The sequence below is a fragment of the Sporothrix brasiliensis genome (assembly GCF_000820605.1).
Source record: "Sporothrix brasiliensis 5110 chromosome Unknown Cont17, whole genome shotgun sequence".
In the NCBI taxonomy this organism is placed as follows: domain Eukaryota; kingdom Fungi; phylum Ascomycota; class Sordariomycetes; order Ophiostomatales; family Ophiostomataceae; genus Sporothrix; species Sporothrix brasiliensis.
This window is the reverse complement of record NW_024467136.1, coordinates 2,844,073-2,871,991: the sequence shown is the minus strand read 5'-3', so window position 1 is coordinate 2,871,991 and position 27,919 is coordinate 2,844,073. Positions and strand designations below refer to the sequence as shown.

General features: G+C 56.3%; 5 protein-coding genes and 1 non-coding gene across 6 annotated transcripts; 1 reads left to right on the top strand and 5 right to left on the bottom strand.

The window, feature by feature from the left end:
- Nucleotides 1-822: 822 nt before the first annotated feature.
- Nucleotides 823-3,084, bottom strand: SPBR_02434 (bzip transcription factor; the record flags this gene model as incomplete). The annotated part of the gene is made up of 1 exon (XM_040760737.1): nucleotides 823-3,084. One exon carries the CDS (start codon nucleotides 3,082-3,084, stop codon nucleotides 823-825), a length of 2,262 nt encoding a protein of 753 aa, XP_040620845.1.
- Nucleotides 3,085-7,764: 4,680 nt separating this feature from the next.
- Nucleotides 7,765-8,679, bottom strand: SPBR_03102 (large subunit ribosomal protein L1; the record flags this gene model as incomplete). The annotated part of the gene is made up of 1 exon (XM_040761405.1): nucleotides 7,765-8,679. One exon carries the CDS (start codon nucleotides 8,677-8,679, stop codon nucleotides 7,765-7,767), a length of 915 nt encoding a protein of 304 aa, XP_040620844.1.
- Nucleotides 8,680-9,107: 428 nt separating this feature from the next.
- On the top strand, nucleotides 9,108-11,024 carry SPBR_02549 (glutamyl-tRNA synthetase; the record flags this gene model as incomplete). The annotated part of the gene is made up of 1 exon (XM_040760852.1): nucleotides 9,108-11,024. One exon carries the CDS (start codon nucleotides 9,108-9,110, stop codon nucleotides 11,022-11,024), a length of 1,917 nt encoding a protein of 638 aa, XP_040620843.1.
- A 356-nt stretch (nucleotides 11,025-11,380) lies between these two features.
- On the bottom strand, nucleotides 11,381-17,200 carry SPBR_02171 (phospholipid-translocating ATPase; the record flags this gene model as incomplete). The annotated part of the gene is made up of 1 exon (XM_040760474.1): nucleotides 11,381-17,200. The coding sequence occupies one exon, from the start codon at nucleotides 17,198-17,200 to the stop codon at nucleotides 11,381-11,383; it is 5,820 nt and encodes a 1,939-aa protein (XP_040620842.1).
- A 3,011-nt stretch (nucleotides 17,201-20,211) lies between these two features.
- SPBR_09497 lies at nucleotides 20,212-20,318 on the bottom strand. Its single transcript has one exon. It is a non-coding gene; the product is annotated as a tRNA-Ala (tRNA).
- A 2,287-nt stretch (nucleotides 20,319-22,605) lies between these two features.
- SPBR_02439 (uncharacterized protein) lies at nucleotides 22,606-24,820 on the bottom strand (the record flags this gene model as incomplete). The annotated part of the gene is made up of 3 exons (XM_040760742.1): nucleotides 22,606-24,017; nucleotides 24,095-24,303; nucleotides 24,381-24,820. The coding sequence occupies 3 exons, from the start codon at nucleotides 24,818-24,820 to the stop codon at nucleotides 22,606-22,608; spliced, it is 2,061 nt and encodes a 686-aa protein (XP_040620841.1).
- Between the last annotated feature and the right edge of the window lie 3,099 nt (nucleotides 24,821-27,919).

Here is a 27,919-nt window from a genome sequence, read left to right as displayed (position 1 = left end):
TCGTACCAATAGGCAGGCGTGGAAGGCCCGTAATAGAAACCCTGTTCATATAGCAGGTTGTATATATGCGAGCTCCAAGTTTCGTTCGAGTGACATGCATATCGTATGAGACAAGGCATCCAGATATTCCAGCCAGTAAAGTAACACAGATGTTGGTTGGCAAAAGCGACTGAATGCAACTTGATGACATTGGCAGATCTCAAATGAAATATCATATACTCTGACACGTAACAATTTTATTTGTTCAACGAAAACATGGAATTAAAATAAATTCAAGCTGTAAAAAGACGTGATATATCCCGATTTTAAAAAGTAAAATCATAATGTAAAATAATGCTCAGCATGGAGGAACAAAACATAAAATTTAAAAAACCATGCTTTTGAATTTTATCGAGCAATACGCCGTGACTTCTGACAAAGACGGGCACACAACATGGCCATGTGAACCTGCCCATGAAACGTGCCTCGTACAACTATATACACTTGGTGTAAGGCCGTGACAAGAAATAGGAGCAAAAAATATACAGGGCAAAAGAACAAAAGGCAAAAAACTCGGCCATGTGGGATATCCGTCTTTCTTCGAGCTGGTATCTCTTTCAAATTTTCTGCACGCCCGTAAATCATATCATACACATCCCCAAACAAGGCAAAGGCAGAAATAACATAAAGAAAACCAAAGGGCATTAGCCTAGGCCTAGAGTCCCTTCACGTCGGTCATATCTGTATCTGTTGTGAGAACAGAACAGAGAAATGCAGAGGGTAGTCGCTGGAAACAAGAGAAAAACGTCACAAGATCTAAAGGTCCAGTAGACGGAGCGGGATTCAAGGCTCCTTGCCGAACCGCACGTCAAAGCCCTTGAGCACGCTCATGATGCTGGCGGCCTCGACCTCCATGGGGTGCCGCTGGGCGGGCGCGTTGGTGTCGTGCCGTGGCGCGGCCCGCAGCTTGGGCAGCCACGTGCTGATCTCGTCCGTGGCTTCGTCAAAGTGTCGGTGGCTTGACAGCGTCTTGTAGGCGTCGGCACACGACAGGCTAATGCTCGTCTTGACCGCGTCAGCGGCCAATGCGTTGCCGCTGGGTCCCACGACGGTGGACGTGGATGTGGAGGAGGACGCGCCGCCGGGGGCCGCTGGTGCGCCCTTTTTGTCCTTGCAGCAGCCACTGCCGCCGCCGCCGCCACCGCTGCCACAGCATCCATCTCCAGCACCGGCACTGGCACCCTGGCGCTCAAAGTTGGCGGCCAGAGACCGACAGAAGAGGCCCGAGACCGGGTCAGACAAGCACTGGGCGCACGTACCAGGGCCGGCAGGTCCACACTTGGAACGAGTCGTGTCAGAGGACGACGCAGCTAGCGTGGGAGGCACAAGCTTGCTCTCCTGCTGCTTTTGTTGTAGTTGCTGCTGCTGCTGCCGTCTGAAAGCGGCCATGCTCGACAGCTTGATGGCGCCCGTAGGCGTCACTTCCAGCGGCATGGACATGGGCGGCATGTCGTTCTCTGATGGGGGTGGGGTCTTCTGCTGGGCCACGACCGTGCCGGCCGAGATGGCGAGGCTGCCCGTCATCGTGACGCCCGGCATGCTGTCAGCGCAAACACAGTATGTGCCGTCCGAGCAGAAGCCACAGCGCTCTTTGAGAGGAATCTCAAAGCGCGGTGCGGCTTGCGGGTTCTGTTGTTGCTGCTGTTGCTGCTGTTGATGCAGCTGCGGCTGCGGTAGGTGGCGGGGCTGCATAGACGGCAGAGGCGTGCGGACGGGGGCATCGGCGCCGGCGGCCTTGGAACGGGGGAACATGTGGGTAAAGTCGGTCTCGGTATTCGTGTCGACGTCGCTGAAGTGGCGCGCACGCTTTTCTTCGGGTGCCATTGGTGTCGGCGAAGAGCTCGAGTGGGACCTTTTGAGCTCCGACGAGATATTGCTGAAGCCAACCCCCGTCAATGCGTTGATGCTCTCCTCGAGGCAGGCACACTTGGTGCCAAGCGTGCACTTGCCACAGTCCATCGAGACAGTGGCAGCCATAACTTCGTCGGCACAAGCGCACGAGCCGTTCACGTTGCAGTTGCCGCAGGTCAGCTGCTCGTCGTCAGGTGGCGAGATGATTTGAGAGATGGAAAAGGGTTGGGCGGAGACACGGCGACCGGAAACGGATGAGATGGAGCTGCATGTGCTGCCACGCTGCTGATCGTGGTGGAGCGGTTTGTGCGGTGCGGGCGAGTGGATGTGGTTTACGGATTGCTGGTGTTGTTGCTGCTGCTGCAGCTGCTGTGGGTGGTGTTGTGTCTTTTGTGGCTGGATGGAGTTGGCTCGTTGCATGCTGCTGCTCCGCGCCGACGAATGTGATGCCTGGCGCTCTTTGTTGGCCCACGCTTGGTTGGTGGCCTTTTCCTTCTCGAGCAGGTTCTCCAGTATCTGGCACCGGCTGCGGAGGACCTGGATCTCGGATTCGAGTGTCCGGATCTTGTTTTGGCTTTCTAGTTCGGCACGGTCGTGTTCGTTCTTCTGCTCCTCCAAGAGGTCCTCGAGCTCACCCACACGAGCTGCTCTCCGCTCACGGAAGGCACGCTGTGCGGCGCGGTTCTGGGCTTTCCGCTTCGTCGGCGGCGTGTCTGTGGCCGGCTTGCGGCCCGGCTTGGGACGCGGCGGGATCACCCACTGCTTGCTGGTGATGGATATGGGTGGCTTGCCGGCGATCGCTGCCGGACTCTGTACTGGGGCTGGCGACTGGGGTGCCGGAGATGCAGCGGAAGCTGTGGGAATAGCATTGCCAGTGGGCGCGTTGGCGGCAATCTGCATCTGTAGTGGCCGCACGGCAGCGGCTGGTGTCGGAGCCACGGGCTTGATGGCCAGCTGTGGCTTGGGGGCCACAGACGTACTAGATGAGGACGACGTGGAGGTTGCTGTGCTGGGCTTGGGAGAGTCGTGCGACGACATGGGCGAGGCGGGCGAAATCGGCGTGCTGCCGTTGCTGCCGCTGCCGCCTATGCTGCTGCTTCTGCCGCTGTAGGCCGAGGCGAGCGGCGCCGGTGAAAAGGCCGCAGACGGTGGCGACTGTACTGCGAGAGGCGGGTTATGTGACGACGGCGCCATGACAGCAAACATCTCAAACTGAGAAGCGCTGCGGCGTCGTGGTCATGCACAAGGCCGATCGTTGCGATGACGGACCAACGGATCTAGGATGAGCGGGATCTCGGGACCGCGATCTGTGGTGTGATGGGTGACGAGGTGAGGTTCTATGGGATCTGAGAAGCAGTAAGCTGAACCTGTGGCGATTGTGGTGTTGTCGTGAATAACCGATATGCTGCGTTTGAATGTTTCGAAGCAAGATGTGGTCATACGATGGGCGAGGCACGATAATGCGAGGAAATCCGAATTCAGTGTGCGGCGATGACCGGAAGGGTGTTATTAATTAGCACGTTTTTTATCCCTCTTTCATGAGCCGGCTGGATGGGTGGCCGGAATCGCCCTTGGCTGTTAGGGCGCAGAGTTGCCGAATTGGTGCGCTTAGTTTTGGCGCTGCCAGGAAAAAGATCGGTCGCTCGTGCGCTCTGGCGTATTAGCCCCACCAAGGTCGTGTAGCGGAATTCTAGAGATGCACGTTTCACTCTCCGGGTAGCTTGCGCATTTGCAGCTGCTGTTTGCCCCTCGTGGGTTGGGAGCTCAGGCCGTGGCAATTGATGGGGTTCAACGATGTGGTGAGAGGATGCAGAGTAGAAAATGTGAAAAAGGAGATTGGATGTAGGGGAAAGAAAAGGGGGCAGTCAAGACGAAGAGGAAAGAACAACGGCAGATGATAAAGAACAGGAAGGAGCTCACGCTGTGGAAAGGAGCCAAAAACAGCTCGCATTCGTGCGGAAGGAGCCACCTGGAGAGGCCTGGGTAGAAGGTAGTGCAAATTTGCGGTGGCGGACTCGAACAGCGACCCCACCACACCGTATTTAGAGCAGTCCGTTTGTTGCCTCTGTGGATTGCCTGATGAAAGGAAGTGAAAGCTGATCATCCAATGCGACTCTGCACCGATAGTCATACGAGTCATACAATGTAGTTGGAGACGACTGGCACACGACAGAAAAGAAGCAGCCAAAATCACGCGGTGGCCTGGCAAGGAAGGACCTGCTCCCAACTGTACGTTTTACTCTTCCCTCGTTCCTTCCGCTCACGAGAGTCAGGAGCAGCCTTCTCCAGTTAGGGCCGACCGAACGCTCTTTCCCTCATCTGCCCGTCCATTTTCCTTGGGCGTTCTTGCGTTCTGTCCTCGTCATAATTTATGGGCCGCGTGTGGTGGAGTGGAGTCTCTCAATGTCCGGCTAACACGCTGATTTGCTAGCTCGGCTGATGGCGACGACGAAGAAGCGAGGGAAACGACACACGAAGAAAATTCAAAGGAAAGTGGGGCCACTGATGCGATTGATAAGATAATTTTCACTAGGCTTCTTGGCGCGCGCTCTTTTTCGGTCTCTCACTCTTATCCCCCCTTTGCATCGACACGAAATCGCGCCATTTGCGCCTCTCGGAAGAGGGGTTTTCCTTTAAACAAACGCATTCCAGGAACATTCGTTTCCTATTTATTATCTTACTCCCCACTCTACAGGAAGATGCATCAGTATGTCATGATGGGATACTCTAGAGGCCACAGCCTGGATTCTATCTGGCCCAATGCAGCGTCAGCCGAATTGGTTGCTTGTATGCCCTGCGAGAAATCCGTACAGCCATGGCTCATGGGACTATGTTGCTGCGCTTCAGGAGGTTCAGACTGTAGCGCAAAAGAGGTACAGAGGTACAACAAGGCACAGACCAGGCAGTGGTGCCAAGCGGCGTCGGTCTAGACGACAACGTCGCATAAGTGCCTCGACTCGTTCCGCCGAGAGACGAGGAGCGACTTCGGACGCATCGGTCTGGCATGGTGTGGTATTTGCTGCGTTGCAAGTTTAACCGTATGAACTGCTGGATAAACCTGCCTGCCGAGCCAAAGGGCCGTTGGGATTGCACTCCCTTCTGCGGGCGTGTAGGTGAGTGGGCATGTGGGGGTTGACGACTGCTCAGAGTACGGACCGAGCAAATTGTCCCGTTTATCCAACAAATGCAGCGGCAGGAAATACGGCACCAGGTTCGGAGTCCGTTGGGAGCTTGGTTCGAGAGAAGCAAAATTCATTGTATGATACACAGAATAGAAAAGCAGAGGATCTATTCATGTCGTTCGTGCAATGAGTTAGAGACGAATCTGGTTTAAAATAGACGAACTCTAGTTGTCTTCGAAAATTATGTGGTCAAGAGCTGGAAACGGCCACGGCTTGAAATACATTGAGAAAACCCAAAACAAAATGCAATCTACATAGACGCATGCCGGATCCTGAGAGTGGGTAGCCAAGAGCGAGCAGGCGGTGCACGGGAGATGTTGATTTTTTATCAGATCAAAGCACACATCCATGCAAGATTATCAATCTCATCGGAGGAGACAAAGGACGGCCATTCGTGGGCGGTCGGCGCCGGAAAAAAAAACCGGGATGTGGATAAAAAGAGGAAAAGAAAGAAAAGGCGATAATAGAGCGAAAGAACGAATCAGGAGGTAAAAAGGCCACGACAAAGTGCACGAAAGCCGAGAAATGCCCACGTTCTGTGCCGACAAGATTCGTCTCACCCCACAGATGCCAATTTGGTGTGTTCAGCACAGTCTCCAGAGGCAGTTCAGGCAATACAGGGCGCCAACATGCTCGTGGTAGCGCCTTGTGTGCCCTGTCTCACACGTTCACCGCCCCCCACGTCTAACTTATCTTTGGACAATCTATGGCGAATGGACAGCAATAGTAAGAAGTAATACACCAATTTGCGAGAGATGCACGAATTTGCAGACCTGGATCGAGGCCATGAACTGAAAGTACACAAACCCAGCCAAGAACGAAGGACTTACCGCTCTGTTGTTTGGCAGGGCGAAGAACCATTAGTGAAGGAGGAATTATGCCTCTTCCAAAATACTTTCGGGCACATTTGCCGGCCGGGGCGGCATTTTCGAATGTTGGATTGAAATAGCAGAAGAAGCTTGAGAAAAGGAATTCCACTGAACTGTCAGATCAAATGAGCCCAAAAGTGGTGATCGACTATGTTAAACTTTACGCGAGGATGTACGATTTACACGAACTGTAATTCCACTGAGGAACGAGATGCACGTGATATTATGTCAGCACTGAAGGCCACGGTGTACAGCCAACCCACGAGGGGCATCAAGCTCCATCAACACGACGCATTTGGCGAGAGAGCCATCCATCGGAACCTACTTAGCCGACACGACGTGCTCAGACCCAGGGCCTTCTCTTGTACACAACACACACAGAGATGGAGTCCTCACAACTGAGCTCGGCCCGCGGCCGGCCACCACCATCCCCCTACAGCAGCTACGGCGGCTTCCAGCTTCCTTCATCCTCTTCCTCAGATAGCGGCGCCGGCCCCGGCGGTAGTGGGGGGGCCTATCGCAACAACGGTTTGGGCATTGGTGTTGGTGTCGGTGACGGCGACGACGACTTTGGCGACGACGACGACCTCGACCTGCCCTTCCCCACGGCGCTCTCGCGCAAGGACTTTTTGACGCCCGCGTTCGACGCCACGGCCTACCTCTCCTCCCTCTTCCGGTCGGGCGACGACGGCACGTCGGCCCAGCTGCGCCACCAGACGCTCGAAGACCTGCGGGCCGAACTGCGCGAGCGCAGCAGCGCAATCAGTGCGGAGCTGCTCGAGCTGGTGAATGCCAACTACACGAGCTTCCTGGGGCTGGGCGACGAGCTCAAAGGCGGCGACGAGAAGGTCGAGGACGTGCGGGTGGCCCTGTTTGGATTCCGACGGTCCGTCGAGGACGTGCAGGCGCGCGTACGTGAGCGGCGCGTGGCCGTGGGCGCTGCGTGCCAGGAGCTGGGCCAGGTGCGGACCGCCATCGACACGGGGCGGCGGCTGCTGGAGCTCGACGAGCGGGTAGCCCAGCTGGAAGACCGGCTGTCGATTGGCGAGAACGGCGCACACCCGACGGCCGAAACACAAAACGACGACGGCCTCGACTTTGCAGACATGGACGACGACGACGAAGAAGACGAAGACGAGGAAGAGGAGGAGAAAGAGGCAGGGGCGGGGGCGGGGGCGGGGGGGTTCGGGGGACGGCAAACGAAATTGCAGACGACGAAATAACGCCCGATTTTGTGGCCAGCGGGCCGAGGAAACTGGGCGCGCTGGCACGCGACCTGCTGCTGGCCACACGGCTGGCCGACAGCCTGGGACACCAGCTGCCGTTTGTCAAGAAGATGGACGAGCGGCTGGACAAGTGCGAGAGCACGCTGATACTGGATCTCAATGCGGCCGTCAAGGAGGCACGGTCGATTTCGAGGAGCAAGAACAAGGCAGCACAAGCCCGGTTGCTGAAACTTCTGGCCATCTACCGGGTGCTGGACCGGGAAGACGAGGCTGTGCGTGTTTTGAGGGAGAGGTAGCGCATCCGTTTTTCGACCACGTCACGGCATTCACTGCAAGCCAAAAGGCGAATATAATGCATCTATAGAGTAATGAAACGCAGTCTTTATGTCTCGTCTGTGTGTGTGTTTTGTGCTTTTGTAAAGAATGCTACGGTGGTGATATACAGGTAAATCCAAATATGCCCGAGCCCCAAATTGGATATATCATACAACGGTTTTATGTCTTCGTCCTCGCTTCGCTCGCGTTTCCTTCATTTTATTTGTCCTCGCCTCGCTCGCGTTTTCTCGTTTTGCTTGTCCTCGCTTCGCTCGCAGGTTCCTACATCACCGTCGACAGCATTTCCGGCGTGACCTTGTCGTCGGTCGAGTTGAACGAGCCATCCAAGCTGAAGCCGGGACCGTTGGTCGTGCTCAGCACCACCTCGTCGACCACCTTGACCGTGTTGCGCTCCACCGCGCGCATGTCCGCCCGCAGCTGCGCCATCAGCGCCTTGATGTTCTCGGCCACCATCTGCGGCGTGAAGCTGAGCTGGCCAATGGCCAGGCGCACCACGCCCTGCCGCTCGCGGTAGTTGGCCGTGCCGGCAATGTCGCGCATCTGCGCGCGCACGTCGTTGGTCACCGTCTTGGTCTTGGTGCTGGGCATGAGGCCGCGCGGGCCCAGCACGGGGCCCAGCCCGGCCTTCATCAGCGCGGGCACCGAGTCGATGTGGCACAACAGCCGGTTGAAGTTGATGTCGCCGGCCTTGATGGCGGCAAACAGCGTCTCCTCGCCCACGGCCACGGCGCCGTCTTGGCGCGCGTCGGCGGCCACCTTGCTGCCCTCTTTGCACACGACGGCAATGCGGAAGTCGGAGCTTGTCGGGAACGGCAGCCGGATGCGGTCGCGCAGCACGGCGCCGTCCTTGTTGGTCTGCAGCTTGACGGCAAGGTCATAGCAGATGCGCAGCGGCGGGCGGCCGACCTCGACGGCGCGCAGGTAGCGCATGGCGTCGCACAGTGAGAACCTTTCGAGCTTGGACTTGTCGTGGACCCGGTACGCCTTGAACTTGGCCTTCTTGTCCCGCTTCTTGGACTGAGAGGCCTGCCGTGTCTGTTGTTGCTGCTGGAGACGGCCAATGGCCATGGCTGGGACAAGGAACTGCGGAATCGACGCCATCTGCGGCCGTGGCCGTGCTGTTGTCGACAAGGCTGTGCCCGCCATGGCGGCGAGGCATTGGCGTTGTGAGGCCATTGTGAGGGGGGAACTGTGTGTGGTCGTGTGCGTCGAGACGTTGTCGTGAAGAGAGGTCGCGCGATCGTCTCGTTTTGGGGGTCAATTGGAGCTTCAAAATTTACCGTACAAGCCCTATAGGCCTTGCAAATGAGTTGGTGCCTCGGATTTAAGGCGGAAGGCTGTGGTGGTCAGTTAGCCCAAAATAATTTTCCCACCCGATAAGATAAGCCGCCCCCAGTCGCCTCCTCCAGCGCCTAAACACCCCACTAACCAACAGGCAGGTCAGGCACTTTTCAGGCTACCCCCAGACGTGTATCAACCCCGCGATACCAGATCGACAGGCGACGACGTAAAAAAAAGGCTTCACTCCCCCCCCAAAACAGCACGCGACGCGTCCCTCGACATTCGAGCCACATTCCCCCCCCTCCCCCCCAACCACCTCCACAATGAAGACCGACGACCTCAAGGCCCTGCCGCCCAAGCTCGCAGGCGACTTCCGCTCCATCGAGCCGTCCCTGGCCGCGCTCGACAAGCACCTGACCCTGCGCTCGTACCTCGACGGCTACACCCTGAGCGATGTCGACAGCAAGATCTGGGTCGCCCTGGCGGAGAACCGCGCGGCCGTGTCGTTTGTGCGCCGCGGCACGCTCGTCAACCTCAAGCGCTGGTTCCTCTTTGTCGAGGACCGCCACCCGGAGATCCAGGACAGCGTCAAGGCGGCCAGCGCGGCCCTCAAGGCCAAAGTGGCGGCGGCCAGCCGCGCCGGCGGCAGCTACAACATGTCGCTCAAGGACGCCGACAAGGGCGTGGTGACGCGCTTCCTGCCGGAGCCGAGCGGCTACCTGCACATTGGCCACGCCAAGGCCGCGCTGCTGAGCGACTACTTTGCGCGCCAGTACAAGGGCACGCTCAAGCTGCGCCTCGACGACACCAACCCATCCAAGGAGAAGGAGGAGTTCCAGGACGCCATCATCGAGGACCTTCGCCTCATGGGCATCCGGCCCGACACCCTGTCGTACACGTCCGACTACTTCGACTACCTGTACGCCATGGCCCTGCGCCTCATCCAGGAGGGCCACGCGTACGCCGACGACACCGACCAGGACACCATGCGCGACCAGCGCATGAACGGCGTCGCCTCGCAGCACCGCGACCGCCCCGTCGCGGAGACGCTGCAGATCTTCACCGAGGAGATGAAGAACGCCACGGCCGTGGGCGCCAAGCACTGCATCCGCGCCAAGATCTCCGTCGACGACAACAACAAGACCCTGCGCGACCCTGTCATCTACCGCGTCAACGTCGAGACCGCCCACCACCGCACCGGCACCACCTGGAAGATGTACCCGACGTACGACTTTGCCTGCCCCGTCATCGACAGCCACGAGGGCATCACGCACGCCATGCGCTCCACCGAGTACACCGACCGCAACGCCCAGTACCAGTGGTTCCTCACCACCCTGCAGCTGCGCCAGGTCCACATGTTTGACTTTGCCCGCATGAACTTTATCCGCACGTTCCTGTCCAAGCGCAAGCTGGCCAAGCTCGTCGACACCGGCCGCGTCTGGGGCTGGGACGACCCGCGCATGCCCACCATCCGCGGCGTGCGCCGCCGCGGCATGACCATCCCCGCCCTGCGCGACTTTATCCTCAAGCAGGGCCCCAGCCGCTCCGTCACCACCATGGAGTGGGGCGTCTTCTGGGCCGCCAACAAGAAGGAGATTGACCCCGTCGCGCCCCGCCACACCGTCGTGTCCGCCAAGGACGCCGTCAAGGTCACCGTCACCGGCGCCGACGCGCCCGCGGCGCCCCAGTCGGTCGAGAAGCCGCTGCATCCCAAGAACAAGGACGTCGGCACCAAGCAGGTCGTCTTCTCGTCCGAGATTTTGCTCGACCAGGCCGACGTCAAGCTCATGAAGGTCGGCGAGGAGATCACCCTCATGTCCTGGGGCAACGCCATTGTCAAGGACATCCAGGCCGGCGCGGATGGTGTCGTGACCGCCGCGACCGTCGAGCTGCACCTCGCCGGCGACGTCAAGAAGACGGAGAAGAAGGTGACCTGGCTGTCGACCGCCGGCCAGACGCTCCTCAAGGGCGAGGCGTGGGACTTTGATTACCTGCTGACCAAGAACACGCTGACCGAGGACGACGTGCTCGAGGACTGCCTGAACCCCGTGACCGCCACTGAGGAGGATGTGCTGGGCGGCGCCAACATGAAGGACCTCAAGAAGGACGACATCATCCAGCTCGAGCGCCGCGGCTTCTACCGGGTAGACAAGGGCCTGGGCGACTGGGCCGAGGGCCAGGCCGGCGAGAAGGGCGCGCGGATCGTCATGTTCCTGATTCCCAGCGGCAAGTCGACGTAGAGGGAAAACTGCGCCGTGTATGAGATGACGATGGTGGAAGACAAAATCAAAATGCAAAGCATGGCTTGTGGCCCGGGAGGATGGGGACCTATACAAAATTAAAAAATTCAATCCAAGGGCGTTAGTTAAATTGGGCGTGTAATTGTCGGCCGTGTCAGGGTATCGTGATAAAACTATGAACTGAAATCCAAACCAACCCAAAAATTCCAGCATCTAAAATCCGAATCCAAAATGCAAACCCAAATGCCAAACTTGCGAACCATTCTAACCGCTCTAAATACAATGAAATAACGGATGTATGCCAAAAAAGACTCAGTCAGGAAAGATGATAGACAATAGATTGGTGGGAGGCCCTCCTACTCCCCTGCTTTCTTTTCCTTGGACTCGGGCACCTGCGGCAGACGTACTTCGACCGGGCTCGCCGCCAGCGAAGTCGCAATCGACGGGCTGCTCGGACTACCCACATCATGGTGACCAACGTACTTGCGGGACGACGTGTTGAGGGCAGGGACCTGAGGGCGATGCGCAGCAACGGGCGACGTCTTCACGGTCCCGGTGTCTTTGCCCTTGGCAGGGCCTGACGACACGCTCGTCACAGCCTCGGCCGCCGTAACCGCCGGTGACGACACAGATATCGTCGGGCTGGCCACCATATGCGTGGGCGAGGACACCGTCACGGCCGCCACCATGGGATTCTCACGCTCCGTCGGCAGCGGGGAGAACGGCGACGGCACAGAGCGGCTGCCACCGCCAAAGCTCGTCCGCAGGACGGCCGGTGAAGGCGGTGCTATATTGTCGTTGCCGTGCACGCTGTACGTGTTGGAAGACCGGTAGTTGAAGTAGTCGTCGCCAATGCTGCTCTTGCGTCCACCGTCGACATTTGACGGCCGGCCATCCATCTCCATCGCCATCCCGCCAGCCACGCCCGCCTCGCCGGTCTCGGCGGCGTGCTCGCGCATGACGGCACGCACGTCGCGGTCGTGCTCGATCTGCTGCACGAGGTCGAGGTCCGTCGGCGCGACGGCACGGCGGACGCCGTTGATGATGAGCTCAAAGACCAGGACGGCCGCCAGCGCCAGGATCAGCGTGACCCACCAGATGCCTTGGCGGCCAAAGTCGTGCAAAAAGGTGCCGTGGACGAGGTAAGCGCTGGGCTTGGCGGCGTAGACGCCGGACAACAGGAGCGACCAAACGAACCAGCCACCCACGGACACCAACAAACCAACAGCTGAGATTATCGTCTGGTTGTGCATCTCCAGGACAAGCATTTTGATGTTGATCAGCATGATGCAGACCGAAAACGCCAGACTGCCCATGGCGTACAAACTCGTGTCACTTGTAAACAGCGTGGTGGTGTAGACGGCGTACAAGATGTAGAAGATGAGCAAGGCCTCGAGTACACCAGTGACCGTCCATCCGACGTACTTGCGGAAACAGAAGCCCAGATTGCGCTGTCCATACGTGTAGAGCTCGGGTACCGCGAGGAGCGTGTCGGCGCGCAGGTCCTTTTCAAAGATACCAAAGAGAATGACGGGAAGCGATGTGAAGAGCGTGTTGAAGACGGTCAGACTGGTAGACTCGTACAACGAGGTACCCGTGTAGCCGTTGTAGCGCTGGTACAAGGCCTGGACGAGGTAAAAGACCATCTCCTTCCAGAACGTGCCGAGAATGTACTTGCCGGTGCGCGCGTAGTTCCAGCGGCCGTGCACGAGAAGCAGGCGCTGCAGGAAGCGGAACTGGGCAATCGAGTAGTCCGAGATGCGCGCGGCCTGCAGGCCCTCGCGGCCCGAAATGCCAATGCCAACGTGCGAGGCCTGGATCATGGCAATGTCGTTCGCGCCGTCGCCAATGGCCAGCGTCATGGACGAGGGCACGCGCTGGCGAATGCACTTGACCAGCGTTGCTTTTTGCGAGGGCGACGCGCGACAGCAGATGACCGAGTCGACGCGGGCCACGAGGTCGAAAAACAGAATCCGCATCTCCTCCTGGGCCTCAACGACACTGAGCGTGTGGCCGTCAATGACAACGACAGAGTGCGGCGTCATACCGCGGCCGACGTCGACGAGCGTCGACGCGATCCGCTCCTGCAGGTTGTCCTGGTCAATTAAGGCGTCAAGCACATAAATCTCCGAGAAGGGCTTGCAGATACGGGCGGCATGCGCAATGTTGATGGCGGTCTCGCGCTTGTCTCCCGTCAGCATCCAGATCTTAATGTTGGCACGGCGCATCTTGTCGATCGTCTCGGGCACACCCTGCTGCAGCTTGTCCTCGATGGCCGTGGCACCGGCCAGGTCGAACCCTTGCTCGATCAGATCGGCGGCGGCCTCGATGCGTTCCTGGCGGTTGACCAGCGACGTGGTGGCGTCCTGGTACAGCGTGCGCCACTTGCGGTAGTCGTCCTCCTCGACGTAGCGGTAGGCAAAGAGCAGCGTGCGCAGGCCCTCGGAGGCAAAGTCGTCAATGTGCTGGAAGCAGCGCTCAAACACGGCGCCTTCGTTGATGGCAATGGACTCGTCGACCATGCCGCTGTACGGGTCGGCATAAAGACTCTCCGCTGCCGCCACGGCGGCAATGCTGCTGTCATGCGACCACTGGCGCTGCTGTTGGCTCAGACCGCCACCGGGGCGACGGCTTCCCTCTCCACTGCCACCGTTGGACGAGCTGCCGGCGAGCACGTCGTCGACAATGTCCAGGTCCTCGCGCTCACGGCGCCGCAGCCAGTCGTCTATGTCGCCCGAGATCACAGCCGAGCGGCGGTGGGCATTGTCCACCGACTTCTTGCCGGTGCTGAGGCGCGGCAGGTTGCGGAACTGGTGCATGGACGCGGCGCGGACGAGGTTCATGCTGGAACGGGGCGTGGACATGCCGCCATTCCCGCCATTGCCGCCGCCGTTGATGCTGATCGTCGTGCTCCTGCGCATCATGGCGCGCTCCTGCTCGACACTCTTGCGCTTGCTGGCACGGCGCTCGACAGCACTGGCCTTGGCCAGGGCCATGTGGTTGAGCTTGAGGCGTGGCAAGATGACGCTGTCGGCGCCCTTGCAGAACATGCAGATGCGGCCGTCGGGCATGCGGATGACGATTGTCATGCGCTTGCGCTTGCTGCTGAACTCGATGACGTCCAAGACTTGGTAGGTCTCGGTGACGGACGAGCCGTCGAGCTGGTGAAACTGCAGCTTGATGGATTGACCCGGGCGGTCAATGAGCAGGTAACCGAGGTCGCGTGCGGCCTGAACAAGGGCCAGCTCGTCGGGAGACGCCGCCTGAAAGTCGATCTCGCCACTGGCGGTCTTCTCTGGGATACAGGTGTGGCAGAGGGCGATGCACAGGATAAAGTGGCGTGCCTTGCGGGAAAATGCCGTATGAGGGCGGCGTCGGATGTACTGGATGAGGTCCTCCGTCTTCAATTCGTGCTGCGGGCGGGATGGACGTGCGGTCGACCGCCAGGCTGAAGACATGGAACGGCGCGGAGCCTCAAACTCAATCGCGGTCGAGTTGCGAGGGTTGGTGGTGGGCACCTCGCTCACAAAGGACGGTGTCCCAGGTGACTTGGGAATCGGCAGGTGGGCGTTGGAAGGCGAGGGCGAAGAAGACAGCCGACCAGGCGACATGGGCTGCTCGTACGGCTGCTGCTGCGACTGCTTGCCTTCCACCTTGCTAGGCCGGTGGCGGCTCGAGGACCGGGCACGCTTGCTCTTCTTGCCCCGGTGCCGCAGCTGCCGCCGCTTGCGTTCCTTCTCGTCCTCGTCGCGGGCAATGTCCATGTCATGCAGCCAGGCCGTTCCGGCAACGCTCATCTTGCGGAAGCGCATCTTGTTCTCGGTCAGGGTGCCGGTCTTGTCCGAAAAGATGTAGCTGACCTGGCCGAGGTTCTCAAGGATGGTCGTCGTGTTGGCAACAAAGGCTGTGTCGGTGTCCGGGTCGTACATCTCCGTGTCGGCAAGCAGGTACAGCTGGCCAATCTTGATGATTTCCAGGCTAACGTACAGCGAGAGCGGAATGAGCGTGTTGAACATGATGATGAACGCGAACAAGATCTGGCTGAGCGGCAGGTTGGCGCCGGCCAAGTACCAGGCATGGTCTGCAAAGTTCGAGACCCAGATGCCGTTGCCGACGGAGCAACCGACAGATAGCAGAACAACAAATATGACTAGCAGGATGACGATGCGGTTGACAACGGACTGCATGGCGGGGGCCTTGGCGCGCTTGTGGCGGTGGGCATTCATGCGGATCTTGCACTCCTCGCCAGAGTTGACCACGAGGCCAATCATGTCCGCCGTGTTGCGCACAACTGAGCCACGGAAGACAACCTGGTTGAGGGTCAGCGGCATCGCCTCGCCGTTGACCAGGACACGGCCTTCGTAGTTGTAGAGATCCAGGTTGGGGTCTTCGGACACAATCTCGGCACCACAAGCGGCCATGCCGGCAAGCGACTCACAATGCTCGGAGAGCAACGCGCAGGCCTGCTTCGTCTTCAAGTTGGTCTCGCCATCGAGAGCCATGGTCTCAATGTAGGCGATGCCGTTGGGGCCAGAGGCGTGCAGAACAATCATATCGGCTGGGACAGGGTCGTCACGGCGCAGGCGCACAACGTCACCTACACGCAGTTCCTGCCATTGCACGGCCGACCAGGGCATGCGGCCGATAGCACTATTGTCCTCGTCTGCGCGCGGACATTCGCCTGAGTTCGATTGGACGCGATCGAGGTCGGCAGCGACGTTGGCTGATGTGACTGTACTGAGGGGGACGCTGCCGGCGTCGACGGCGCCAATCACACCGATCCCACCAGCCTCATCCGCATCATTGGTGCCGGTAGCAGTGACCGTTTGGCGGGCAGACTTGGTCCACCTCTGTGGCCGGAATTTGTGCCAGGTGTTGTCATTTTTTGATTTCTCGCTAGCAGCGGCCTGCACAGTACGGCCCGGGTCCAGGACATATGCCGTGCTGCGGTTCTCCACCCGGTCGAGGCGGTAACGGCGGTAGTCGTCATAGCCCTCTTTGAACATACTGATGGCGACGAAGAACAGCAGGGGCGCAATGGTGGTGTAGGTGCCGGTCGAACTCAGGCCGGGGATCATCTGCAGGATGGAGATGATAAGAAAATAAAAGTTGGCTAGCTTCATGAACTGGAAGACAAGCTGCTTGGGCAAGAAGTTCCAGACAGTGTATCGGCTCGAGCGAATAAAGTTGGAGATGTATGGCTTGCCGGAGCGTTCGTCGGTGTAGGGTGTGGTGCGAACGTGGCCCGGGTCCAGCTGAATGTGGCGGCCGTCGACGCTCGGCGGCAAGGGACGCTGGCGGAGCAGGCCCTCGATAATGTATTTTCGGTACATGCCGGCGGTCCTGCTCTTGAAACGATAGTATGGGCCGGTAGTCCATCGTCGCTGGCGCTCACGCTGGCGGTCCAGCCAGTCTCGGTAGTGGGCCAAAGTATCGCTCGCGTCGGTGACACGGGTGTTGGTCGAAGACGACACGGCCGAGGCCTTGACAGGCCCGTCAAAGCTCTCACCGTCAGTCAGGCCCAGACGCCTGCGTGTGATGGAAGTCCGTGGCGGCTCGACAAAGCTGACGCCGCTCCGTCGTCCCAGCTGGACGGCTGGTGATTGAAGCTGCCCATCGCCATTCTCAGGTAATCGCCGCCGTACCTGGGGCGATACCAAGGTGGCCGCTGAGGAGCCGTCGTCTCGCACAGGCGAGGTAATAATTGCCAGAGCGCCGCCTTTGCCTGCCCCTTTCATTGCAGCTGCGCCGTCTGCGCCGTTGGCTGTTGGAGCCGGGCCTTCAACATTGGACTGGATCGTGTATAGATTCGTGTTCAATCGTAACGACGGAGGGTTCTGTTGGGAGGAGGAGGAGGAGGCGGCGGCGGCGGGTGGAAATCGAGCTGCAAGAGCAGAAGACGAAGAGGGCGAGAGAGAAGTATGGTTGTCTGTGTGCCGCAGCGCCGATCGTGGTGTCGAAGTCGGTTGCGTGGCTAATGGTGGAAGGGTAGGCTGTACAGGTTGTGACGACTGTGTCGGCGATTGCGCTTGCGACTGGGAGTGCTGCCGCTCGTCGTTATTCGGCTGATCCCGCAGCGTCGTGTCACGAAGAATGTCTTCGGAGAAGCGAATGCGTGCTGCAATGGCCGCGGCGTCGGCAGCAGCCGCGTCGTCGGCGCTGCGGCGGCCCGCCATGGCGGTCTGTTGTTGACGCAGCCGCGGCGGTTGTCGTCCGTGTCAGCGAAAGCACGATGTGTCACAACAATCGCAGTCCGGGCAGGGTCGATTGACGTCCGAGTAGCGCTCGATGCGAGGGTGTAATAGTCGGTCGTATCGCGAATAAGGTGCCGAGAAAACGGTTCGACGTCGTCTCTCGTCCGAACTGAAAAAAACGAGAGGCACGCACGCAGACAAAAGGCGGCGAGGAAATGGGGGCACAACAACACAATAGAAACAGATGCTTAGGCAACGTGTGTTGCACGAACATCGCCCGTTGTTGATGCAGGGAGAATGCAGGCACAAAGAATGCAGAGAACGGGCTGCGGAGATGCCAAGACCAAGAATGAAGAAATGCGGAAACGAAGTTGACAGTGTGGGATAGCGCTGCAAAAAGTCGCTGTGAGACAAGGACAAAAGGAGGAGACGCAACGCCCGAGAACGGAACTTGCCTCTTTCGTCTCGCCCGTGCCCCGTTTTTTGGAGTGAAAAGCGAAACGTAAAAGTGAGAGACAATCCAAGACAAGGCCAGCCAGGCTGCAAATGCAAAAGAATGCGTTGGAGGTGCAGGGCCAGGCTGTTTTGGTATTGGTTCCAGGGTCGTAAGCGGCCGCGGTCGAAAGGGGAAGGAGACGTCGAAAAGGAACGAAGATGCCTGCATACAGTGTGGATGCTGAAGGAGACCGGATTAGCGGCTGATTGATGGCTGCGCCTCTGCGTTAATGCACTGTCTTTCTAAATTCAGGTCTCGGAGGGATTGGACACGAGGTCGGCCACTGGGGCTGATTGGGCTAGGCTCGTCTCGTTCTTTGTTGCTCGACTTATTCGATTTTGTTGGGTTCCATAAGAGTAAGAGCGGGGCTAGCCAGGCGGGTGAAGCAGAATTTGAAAGTCAACACCTTGACCGGGCTGTTTCGCCCCCTTGTTCTTGACTTGATTCAATTATGCTTGCTTGAAGAGGTAGGTCCAGAACCAACAGATTCTCCGATGCATCAAGCCATGCACTTTGCTTTACGACGAGTGCGTCGTACGTCGCAGATGTAAATGTCGAAAGGTCGGTCGTCCACAATCACAAATGTCCAGAAGTGGTCGTCACCTTGGCTGTGACAGCGGAAACAGATACTTGATCGGGAATCGTGGTCAGAAGTAGCCGGACAAGGAGGGCGAAGAGGACCAGCAGTGAGATCGCGCAGACAAGCACAAAGGCCAAGCGGGCAGGCGGTCTGCTGGGAGGCGTTGTCAAGGTCGCCTCAGCCGGGCTGAATGTTGTCTCGCTCGAGTGTCTCGGTTCTCTGGACTCTCTGGTCAGCCTGCGTTGTCTCTTGCTACTGCTGCGGCTCGCAGGTTCGAGAGGGACTGACTCGTAGGACGGAAGCACGTTGTTGGCGTTCTGCCGGACGCCGGATGCCATTCTTTGGCAGATGCTCCGTGGCACGAAGTGACGTTTGTTGATGGAATTGGAGATGGACAATAAGGGGTCGACAAGGCTGAAGAAGGGAATCGTGGCATATCAACGCGGAAAGAGCTCGACACGCACAACAATGCACATGGCATGCACGGAGGACTCCTTCCTTTTATGAACTGCAGTCACTGGGAAGCAGTAGATGGAGCAGGTGCGATTCGGGTGCGATCTTCAAGCGCCGCCCTCGCTCTTACCATTTCTGGTATTCTCTGTCGTCTGTTTCCTACTCTAAAGCATCCGCATCCGTGCAATTGCGCGTTCTCTGTATGATTCCATAAAATTTGGTCCATCTTGCTTAGGGAGATTTGCCAAGAACGCAGACCAGACGACGCGGTGCATATCCTGTTCCGCGTTGCTTTTTTTGGTTAATCTTGGTGTCCGAAGATGGACATCGGAAGTGAATTACACTGTCAAAATCGCCGTCCGCAGTGCGATTCCGGCACAGACGGACTTTCAATTGAGGCTCAACACGCCGATTGGTCTATCCGCAGTGCGGCCCGAAAGACTGCCGATGCCAAGAGACCTCAGGGCGCGACAACCCATCGGCCGGCAACGAGCTTGAGACGGAGGTGTGTAGGACGGTTGGATTGGTAAGGCGGTGCAGAAAATGTGTAGAACCTTGCGTTTTTAGGCGCGTTCGTATGTCGTTTCTTACTTTTATTTCTTTTTTGCGCTTTTTTTACCGAGATGACATGTTACAGAAACTTGTAATCTTTTGTTCCGTTCTAAATTATAATGTAGCTTCCCGGCACTATGCCTGTTGGCTTATGAGGAAACCTCTATTGATTACCTTGTTGTGGCGGCACATTCGTAAATCCTGTTCACGATGTTTCATTCGACGGTTCCACTTCTGCCTGTCGTGTTTGCATGTTCGTCCTGCAGTGGTTCTCAAAAAATGAGGCGGCGCAGCATGGTCGGGCCCTTCCAAAGCTTCTGGATACATGACTCTTTCATGTCCGTGCTCATCCATACGGGCGTATCCTACAGCACGGCACAGAGTCTGCGCCCGTTCGCGAGCTATGCCAGTTATCAATGGGCAATATGGCCGAGCTGACATTTACAAAAATAGATCTTCGGTACAGCTGGCAGGTACTCCGTACGCCGTAAGCTGTCGTTCGCCTCAAACAAACGTTACAAAGCCACGCCGAAATGTCGCTGCCTAGCGAAGCATCATCAACAGTATTCCCAGCTCGTGTCTATCAAACCAGCCAAGGAACCGTCACAAAACTACCATGACTTGGTCCGGAGCTGGAAGCAAAAGTGAAAACTCCTACTCCAGCCAAAGCGACGTCATCAGCGTTGCATCACAATTCATTGAACCAGAACCAAGATCTGCAGGGATGGCTGCGAGGAATGAAGACAGTTTAGATCAACAAAGAACACGCATTTTATGGGTTAATAAAATTGCAAACGTAAGCAAATACCTAGTCACATTGAAAAAAAAAAATGAAATAAAATAATAAAATAAAATAAAAGACGAAACAAAAAAAAAAGAAAGCGAGACTACTAAAAGTCAACATGAAAAAAATGGACGGGCTGGGAATCGAACCCAGGACCTTTCGCAGATTCGAAGGCCGTAGTGCTTATACCACTAAACCATGCGAAGCGAACGTTATACCCCTAAACCACACGCCCTTGCTGATTGTTGAAAGACTGAGGTGGTTTAGATCTTATATAGCCAGGCATGTCGTTTCTCAACCCACAACTTGTTTTGCACTGTGCGGACTCCACTCCACACGAAAGGCCTCCACTGCGCCAAAGTGAGGCAAGAGAACATCGACAGAATGACAGAAAAAAGCAGCCACAAGGCACTAAAGTAGCAAAAGGTTCGGCGTGGCAACGAGACCAAAATAGAAACAGGCGATCAGCGACCAGCAAATTGTAGGCGAACAAGTGCAGAAAGAGAGGGAGATAGAGAGGCAAAAAGAGGCTGTTCGCAATAAAACCTGCACTCAGACGGTACAATGGAGGCGGCCGTATAAACGTCACATTTGCTAGGCTGCTCCATGGCATAAGAAAATGTACAAATCTCCAGGGATCTCATCTGAAGGGACCAGAAACGGGGCCAAAAAAGCGTCGAGCAAAAAAAGGACAACGCAATGACCATTTCTCGTCATCTACGGATTTTGCAAGGCAATGTGAAGTCGACATACAAAAACGCCGGCCAACCGCGCAGACTCATTTATGCGGAATGGAAGAGTGCCACGAGTGCGTAGCGGCAGCACAAAGCACCATTGCAATTGTCCGTTGGACGGCATTTATCCAGGTCCCTTCATTTCGCCATTCTTTTGCGTTTCTAGAATATTGCCCTTTCTCCACAAAGCCCAAGGGCTGCATTTGTGCTGTGCCGTCCCTGTGTCCAATGTTACCAGATAGAGTGCTTCACATAGTGCCAACAGTCCGGGGCGTCCGTGTCATATGCCACACCAGATATTGACGCGGCTGTGGACATGGGGCAAAGCATCGCCCTGCCTCCATTATGACTACGGAACGGCCAAAATACCAGCGCAAAATACATAAAATATTGCGGCGTATGATTTATATGATATGCAAACACACCACGCCAATGATCGAATTTAGGGAAGCGAGGCCGTGCCGTTTTTTTGTGCCGTGATATTAAGAAAGGTAGCCGCGGCGTGTCTTTATACAAAGTATTAATACGCGAATGGCCTAGAATGCACTTCATACGTGTGCCCCTATTCATAGTTGAAACAAGAGCGTTCGTCGTTGGATACGCTCTTGCTAAAAGCAACATCTGTATCGCAATCTACAAAACAGAGGACAGGCCATTTAAAACTTTTGTATCGTACTAGGTAAAAGAACATCCAGGATAACTAGCAGGATAAACAAAATGTGTAACAAACCAAAAACCAAACTCCTTCACAAAACAGTTCGCTGAGATACACACAAAAGAAGAATGAAGAAAAATGGGAAACAAAAGACACAAGGCAAAAGATACGTCTTGGCTCCAATGTGTCGTTCCCTTGGGGAAATAGAAAACAGTAAACATCCAAGAGCGGTAATATTAAAACAAGCAATACCTCAACAGTAAAAAACCCGAGCCACCTGGGCCATTTTTCTCCATCCTTCCATGATACCCATCTCCCCGCCCCAATTCACACATTCCCCTCGTCCTGCTATTCTTCCAAACAGCAGAACGAAAATCGAGGAATAAAAAAAAAATGCCGGCCAATGGCGATGGTCAACAGCCATCTCATCGGGTATTAAGTGGTGCGCCAACCGGAAAGTTCTGGCTTAGGACGTTCAAGGGACATTAGAGAACTCCAAGCCCAAAAAAAAAAAAAAAAAAAAAAAAAAAAAAAAAAAAATCAAAAAAAATCGAATAGTCAAAAGGACACTGTAGGTATAGAAACCCTATTAAATCAAAAATAGACGAACAGAAATATGCAGGCGGAGCGGTCAAAAACGGATGAGAAGGGTAAGAGCGAGGGGAAAAGAAACCAAAACAGAAAAAGAAATAAAGCTAAAAAAAAAAGTATATGTACGATCGCTGTGCCCAGACATGCATGATCGAGATCCGAATGTAGGTTATCGTCATGCAGATTCGTGGCGGACAAAGAAAAATGATAAGATAGGAAATAGTTTGGTCAAAAGGAATGACTTGTCTTGCCAATCGTCTGCCTTGGGGAACAGAGCAAGAGGACAAAACGTAATAATAATAGAGTGGTTGATGATTGGGCGGTAGGGGCGAAGAGAGAGCAACAATAAAACGCCGGTCTCGACAAGAGACGAACAAATACGCAACCTGCGGGTATATGAACGTAAACGAAGCTGAAAAAGAAGCAGTATGCAATAAGAAAACAGAAAACGCTGCCAAGTATATTAGGTAGGATGTCTCCCACAGTAGCTGAAACAAAGGTCGATAATTCACCCAAAACTTGTGAATCATGGCGTTCGTTTCTCATGCTGCTGCCGAATGAGGAGGCAGGCTCTCGGGAGACAGACTGGCGGCGTCAACTGGGTCAAATTGCACAAGCTGGCTCATATCCAGCTCGGCTTGGTTGTCCGTATACTGGCCGGGCGAATGCGGGTGCAGCGGGAGGTTGATCGAGTGCTTCGAGTACATGTCGTTGAGGTTGCCTCCGTCGTCCGAAATGGCCGAAGAGTCGCCACCGCCGTTCAGCGGGTGGTAGATGTCAGCCGATGCGCTGCGGCCCATCATCGTCATAGGCGGTGACTGGTCGACAATAGCAGGATCGGAACGGCCAGCAAAGGACAGCGGTGACACCGACGGCGGCGGAACCATGCTCTGGGCGCCCATCATGGGCGACAGGAAAGTGGTGCCGTACGGCGTGTTGTAGCTCGAGGCTGGCAGGCCAGCGTTGTCACCACCCGGCGGAGCGAAAAAGTTGGGGCTTGAGCCGTATTCGGAAGGCGAGGGCGCTGTCGTGGCCGACATGGGGTACTGGCGCATGTCGAGGCCGAAGCCGGCCTGCGTGTCGATCCGCAGGTTGGAGCCCGCAGGGCTCAGGCCGTTGGGGTTCTGCGGCACGGGCGCATAAATGCTGGGGCTGTGCGGCTGCGGCTGCGTCTCGCCGGGATGCTGGATGTAGAACGACGGCATCGGGGCCTGCAGCATTGAGAAGTCAATAGCCATGGGAACCGACCGAGACCGCTGCCGTTTGTGACCGGGGCCCGACCGCATGCCACCAGCAGAGTGCATGGCGTTGATGCCCCATTGCGACTCCTGGAACACGCCCACATGGGGCTGCAGGAAGTTGGGCTGCGATGACGGACGCCCGGTGGGCGAGACGGGTGCCGAGACGGACAGGTTGTGAGCGGCCGCGTCCAGCGGGATGGGAGCGACGAGGGGAACAATGGGGCCACCGGGTGTCGTGGCGGCAGCAGACGCAGCGGCGGCAGCAGCAGCGGCAGCAATGTTGTGAGGGTTATGAGGGCTGTGGCGGGTCATAAAGGTCTCGAGCGAGATGAGCTTGGCCAACTGGCCACTCAGAACCTTGGGGTTGCCGCCGAGCTGATGCACAAGGCACTGGGACGCCTGCTGGTTCTCGGTGAAGTCACCGCAGACACTAAAGCCGCTGCCGTTCGGGGTGCAGTCCATCATAAAGGTGGGCGGCTGATTCAGCTCGATGACGATACCGCCGGACTTGTTTGGGTCCTCCTCCTGGTCAAGGTAGATATGCTTGATGTACGAAAACGGGTACTCGATCTTGTAGCCGGCGTTCTCATTGTTGATGTAGTACGTCATAGTGCCGTTGTGGGGAGAGTAGAAGATGATCAGGTCCATGGTGTTCTGACCAACGCGAACCCACTTGCCAATGCTCAGAGACCGGCATGTGAGATGGTGGATCACTGAAGCGAGACGTCAAGTGTTAGAACACCGTCGCGCGTTAAAAATAGGGGTAGCGTTAAAAAAAAAGTCAACATACAAAGTTTGCCCTGGTTAGCGTGCTCCCCACCAAGGAGCATACCGGGACCATAGCCCATCAGGCCGGTGCGGCCGTAGAAAGCACCACCGAGGCCCTTGCCGCTCTCGGCAGCCTGCATGGCCAGATAAGCACGCATCGACTCGGGAATGAGATCAATGTCCTCGCCAGTCTCGATGCTCTTCTTCGCGAGCAACTTGATCTTAGCACGGCTGTGTTGACTAGTTAGCGGTATGCTCCGGATTGATCATTGGCTTAGGAAATGCGTGGTAGACTGCTGTCAACGTACCGGTTCTGGAACCAGATCTGGACAGACCTTTCGGTCATGTTGATCTGCTCCGCGATCGCGTTCCGCGTCTCGGCGTTGGGGGTGGGATTCTTGTTAAATTCCAACTCCAGCGTCGTCAGCTGATCTTGAGTAGCCCGCTGCCGCTTCTGGTTCTTCTGCTGCTGCGTCAGCGTGCTCTTGCGAGCAGGACGTTTCGAAGAAGAGGCGCTTTGGCTGGTTGCGGATGCCGACGGCGAAGGAGTCTGAGAGCTCTTGGTCGTGATGGCAGAGTTGGGAGTTGGCATGGGCGCGGCGCAGGAGGACTGGTTAGGCGTAGAAACCTTGAGGTTCATGTTCATAGGGGGTTGCATCGGGGCAGACTGGCCCATGTCATGGCCCACAGACAGAGGCATCATCATGCCTGGATGCACCGGCATCTCAACCTTGATGTCAGTCGCCATTTCGGGAGACTGTGGTGGAAGCTGGCAGATCAGGGTCTTTTGTCTTTCGTAGTTAATCAAATTGCCAAGATGGTGTACGCGTCGTCGAAAGCAAAGGAGAGGCGAAAAGCTCCTTGATTAGGCGGTGGGTTGTCGAGAACGAGGGACGTTTGACTTGGTTGCGTGTATCTCTGCAGCGAAAGTTGGATTTGCTTGGCAGAACACGACGTCGGGGGGGAGGCAAATGATAGGTTGAGGAGAGTTCGATGTGTCTTTCGTGTAGATAGGGATTGGTCGATTGGATACCGGAATGTCGAAGCAAGAAAAGAGCGCCGACAATAGTTAACAAAATGTTGCAAATGAGTGTGGTCCTGTTTCCTCCCGAGTTGGTGATGGAACTGGGGAAGTGTTTTGAGGACGAGATAGAAATCTCTTATGATAAAGAATAGATCGATAGCACAAGTAACTGCTAGAAGAAAAGGCCGTTCACCAAAAAGAGAGGTGGTGGACGAAATAAAGTTGGATCTCAAGCCGAAAGAATGTAGTGGAATAGATGCCGAAATGAGCGGATGGATGGGGGGTCAAGCGAGAGTCCTGGGCTGAAAAAAAACGATGGGATTTACATATAAGAGAACGACTGTGGTGAGAACAAATGAATGTGTGATAAATGAGCGAACGAAAAGAAAAGCAAGAAAAGAAAGACACAACAAAGAGAGTGAGAGAGATATGTCGACAGGAACGACCACGATGGATGAGGAAAGGAGAGGGGAAGAAGAAAGAAAGAGAAAAAAGGGAAAGGAAAAGACAAGAAGGAGAAGAGAGACGAAAAGGATAGGGATGGGATAAGGGAAACGGGGCGCCACAAAAACGAAAACCCTGAAGGGGGGGTCCCAGCAAACAACCAGCCTGGTCGACTGTCGACAGAGAATAGGAGCCAGCAAAAGAGCCGACCAACCTTCAGACTGGCAGACACAAGTCGAAGGGAGGGATGGGATCTTGGGGGGTGGGGGCGTGTGAGCGCTGGTCTTGGTCGAGGGGGTGGACAGGCAAAAGGGAAAAGGGGAAAAGGGAAAAGACGGAGAAAGTGGGCCGGTCGTTCGAAAGGGCGGCTCCCACTGGACAGACACCTCCACCAGATGCGTTGCATCGAACACGAAAGCAGCACGGAAAGGCAAAGCAGATTTCCACTAGGAAAGATTTAAGACGTCGTGCTCAAGTGCGACCGTGAGCCAGAGAAAGTATTCCATCGCGCTGACAGGCAGCAGTGACGGGGTCATGATCGTCCAAGATGTCGGACGAAGGAAACGAAGAGAGAAAACAAACAGTTCACGAAACTGAGCCTTGTCTGACGCTGAGGCTTGCCCAAACACTCTCCTTTTCTCCATCCCACAAAGAAACAGGAACACGACAAGCAGCGGTGCTCGTTGGTGGGTCGAACCAGCAGGCCAGGCATCTACTGCCGTGTTCCTATTTCTGTCTCTGTCTCGCCCTGCTCCTTTCCCCTTGTCCCGCACTATCACCGACGTTGTAGTTGTTGGCACGGCTTTCTGCAGTCGCCCTTTCCACACCTGTGCTTGTTTGGCCCTGGCTTGGCGGCAGTCTATTCACCCCCCAGCAGAGGTGTGAGATGTCCGTGAGACGCAGACTCCTGTCAGGTGCAGCAACGTGCAGACCGTCTGCAACGCGTTGTACTAGACACCACTTGTGTTCCTGCGTCGTTCCTGCAGTAGGCAATTCCTGCTGCATGAGTGGGTGGGAATACGGAGCCATATTCCGCGCTCCGTACATCGTTACCCGGTACGAGAAGCGTGTGCAAACAGCGGTGTTGAAGATTCAAAACGGAGTCAGTGGCCAGCGTCAACGGCGGCAAGAAGTCGTCTCGCCCAGAAGCAGCTCGCTGTGCGTCCCGCACCATCTGCACAGACTCTCAGTGGTGGTGCTCCTCAGTCAACGACAAAGGTTCCGTTCTGTTCCTGGCTAACGAACAGCGCTACTAGATAGTGGCCAACGTTCGGTCGGTCGCGTCCTTGGTGGGAATCGAATGTTGCCCAGACCTTTCCGTAAAAGGAAAGGCTCCAAAGCCCTGCTCCCTACAAAACGGATCAGACGCTCACCCGACAGGAGCTGGGCGCCTTTCAACAGACCGACAGCCGTGCCACTTCAGCGAGCATAGAAGGGTTTGCCACCCAAAATACCCACCGGAGTAGGACAGGGGCATCACTCTGTGAGTTTCGTTTTCTTGGTTCTGTCTCGATTCTGGTTCGTTCGTGTTCTCCGCCGTTTTGTGTACCTGCATTGGCCGTTCCTACGGCGTAAATTCCGACCAACCAACTGTCTCCATCACCAAGCACCTGTCGTCAAGGCTGCACAAGCAAATCCTGGTTTCCGTTCCTTGTCAGACAGCGGCCCTCCAAACTCGCATTTTGACTGGGCCCTCGGCTGGCCTTGTTTTGTGGTCAGTCTTGTAACTCTTGTTCCTGTGCTCTGTCCTGTGGCGCGTCGTGTTGGTCGTGCCTGCACTGAGGCGCGTGCATTGTATTTTGTGCTCTTCAGTCCAAAGTACCCGCCTGTCGTCGCTTTTACCTGACCGCCGACTGGCCCTACCACACCATCTGCTGCAACGTTGGGCCGTCCTTTCTTGCTTTCTGGTTGGTGAGACGGGTAGAGTTGGTGTGGTCAGCATACCATCCCTTCACACCCACTTCTCCTGTGCACCTTTGGGATGCAGAGTCGTGAGGAACGAATGGCGAATCAAGGAGGGACGAACAGGCCAAGCTATGTTCAGCACATGACGTTCGTCAGGACATTGTCCTGGGTGATGTTGGGCGGTGCGGCTTTTGTGTTGTTTCGTCCCATTATTTCTTTATTTTTGTTCTTCCCCTTATCGTGGCGTGCGTGAGTATTGCATAGTTTGTGGGCAATCAGTACCAGAAAACGCACAGCGATCGCGGCAAAACAAAAGGGGGCATGCACCGGACGAAAAGGGGTAGCAAAAGGCTAAACGGGGATGTGCCCACCAAACTTCCCATTGGCTCGCAACAGCACCTCAAAGTCACTGACTCCGCAGCCAGCAATGCGGCGAGACTCGTTTTCTCTGAGTTCTGGAATAGAAGAATAAGA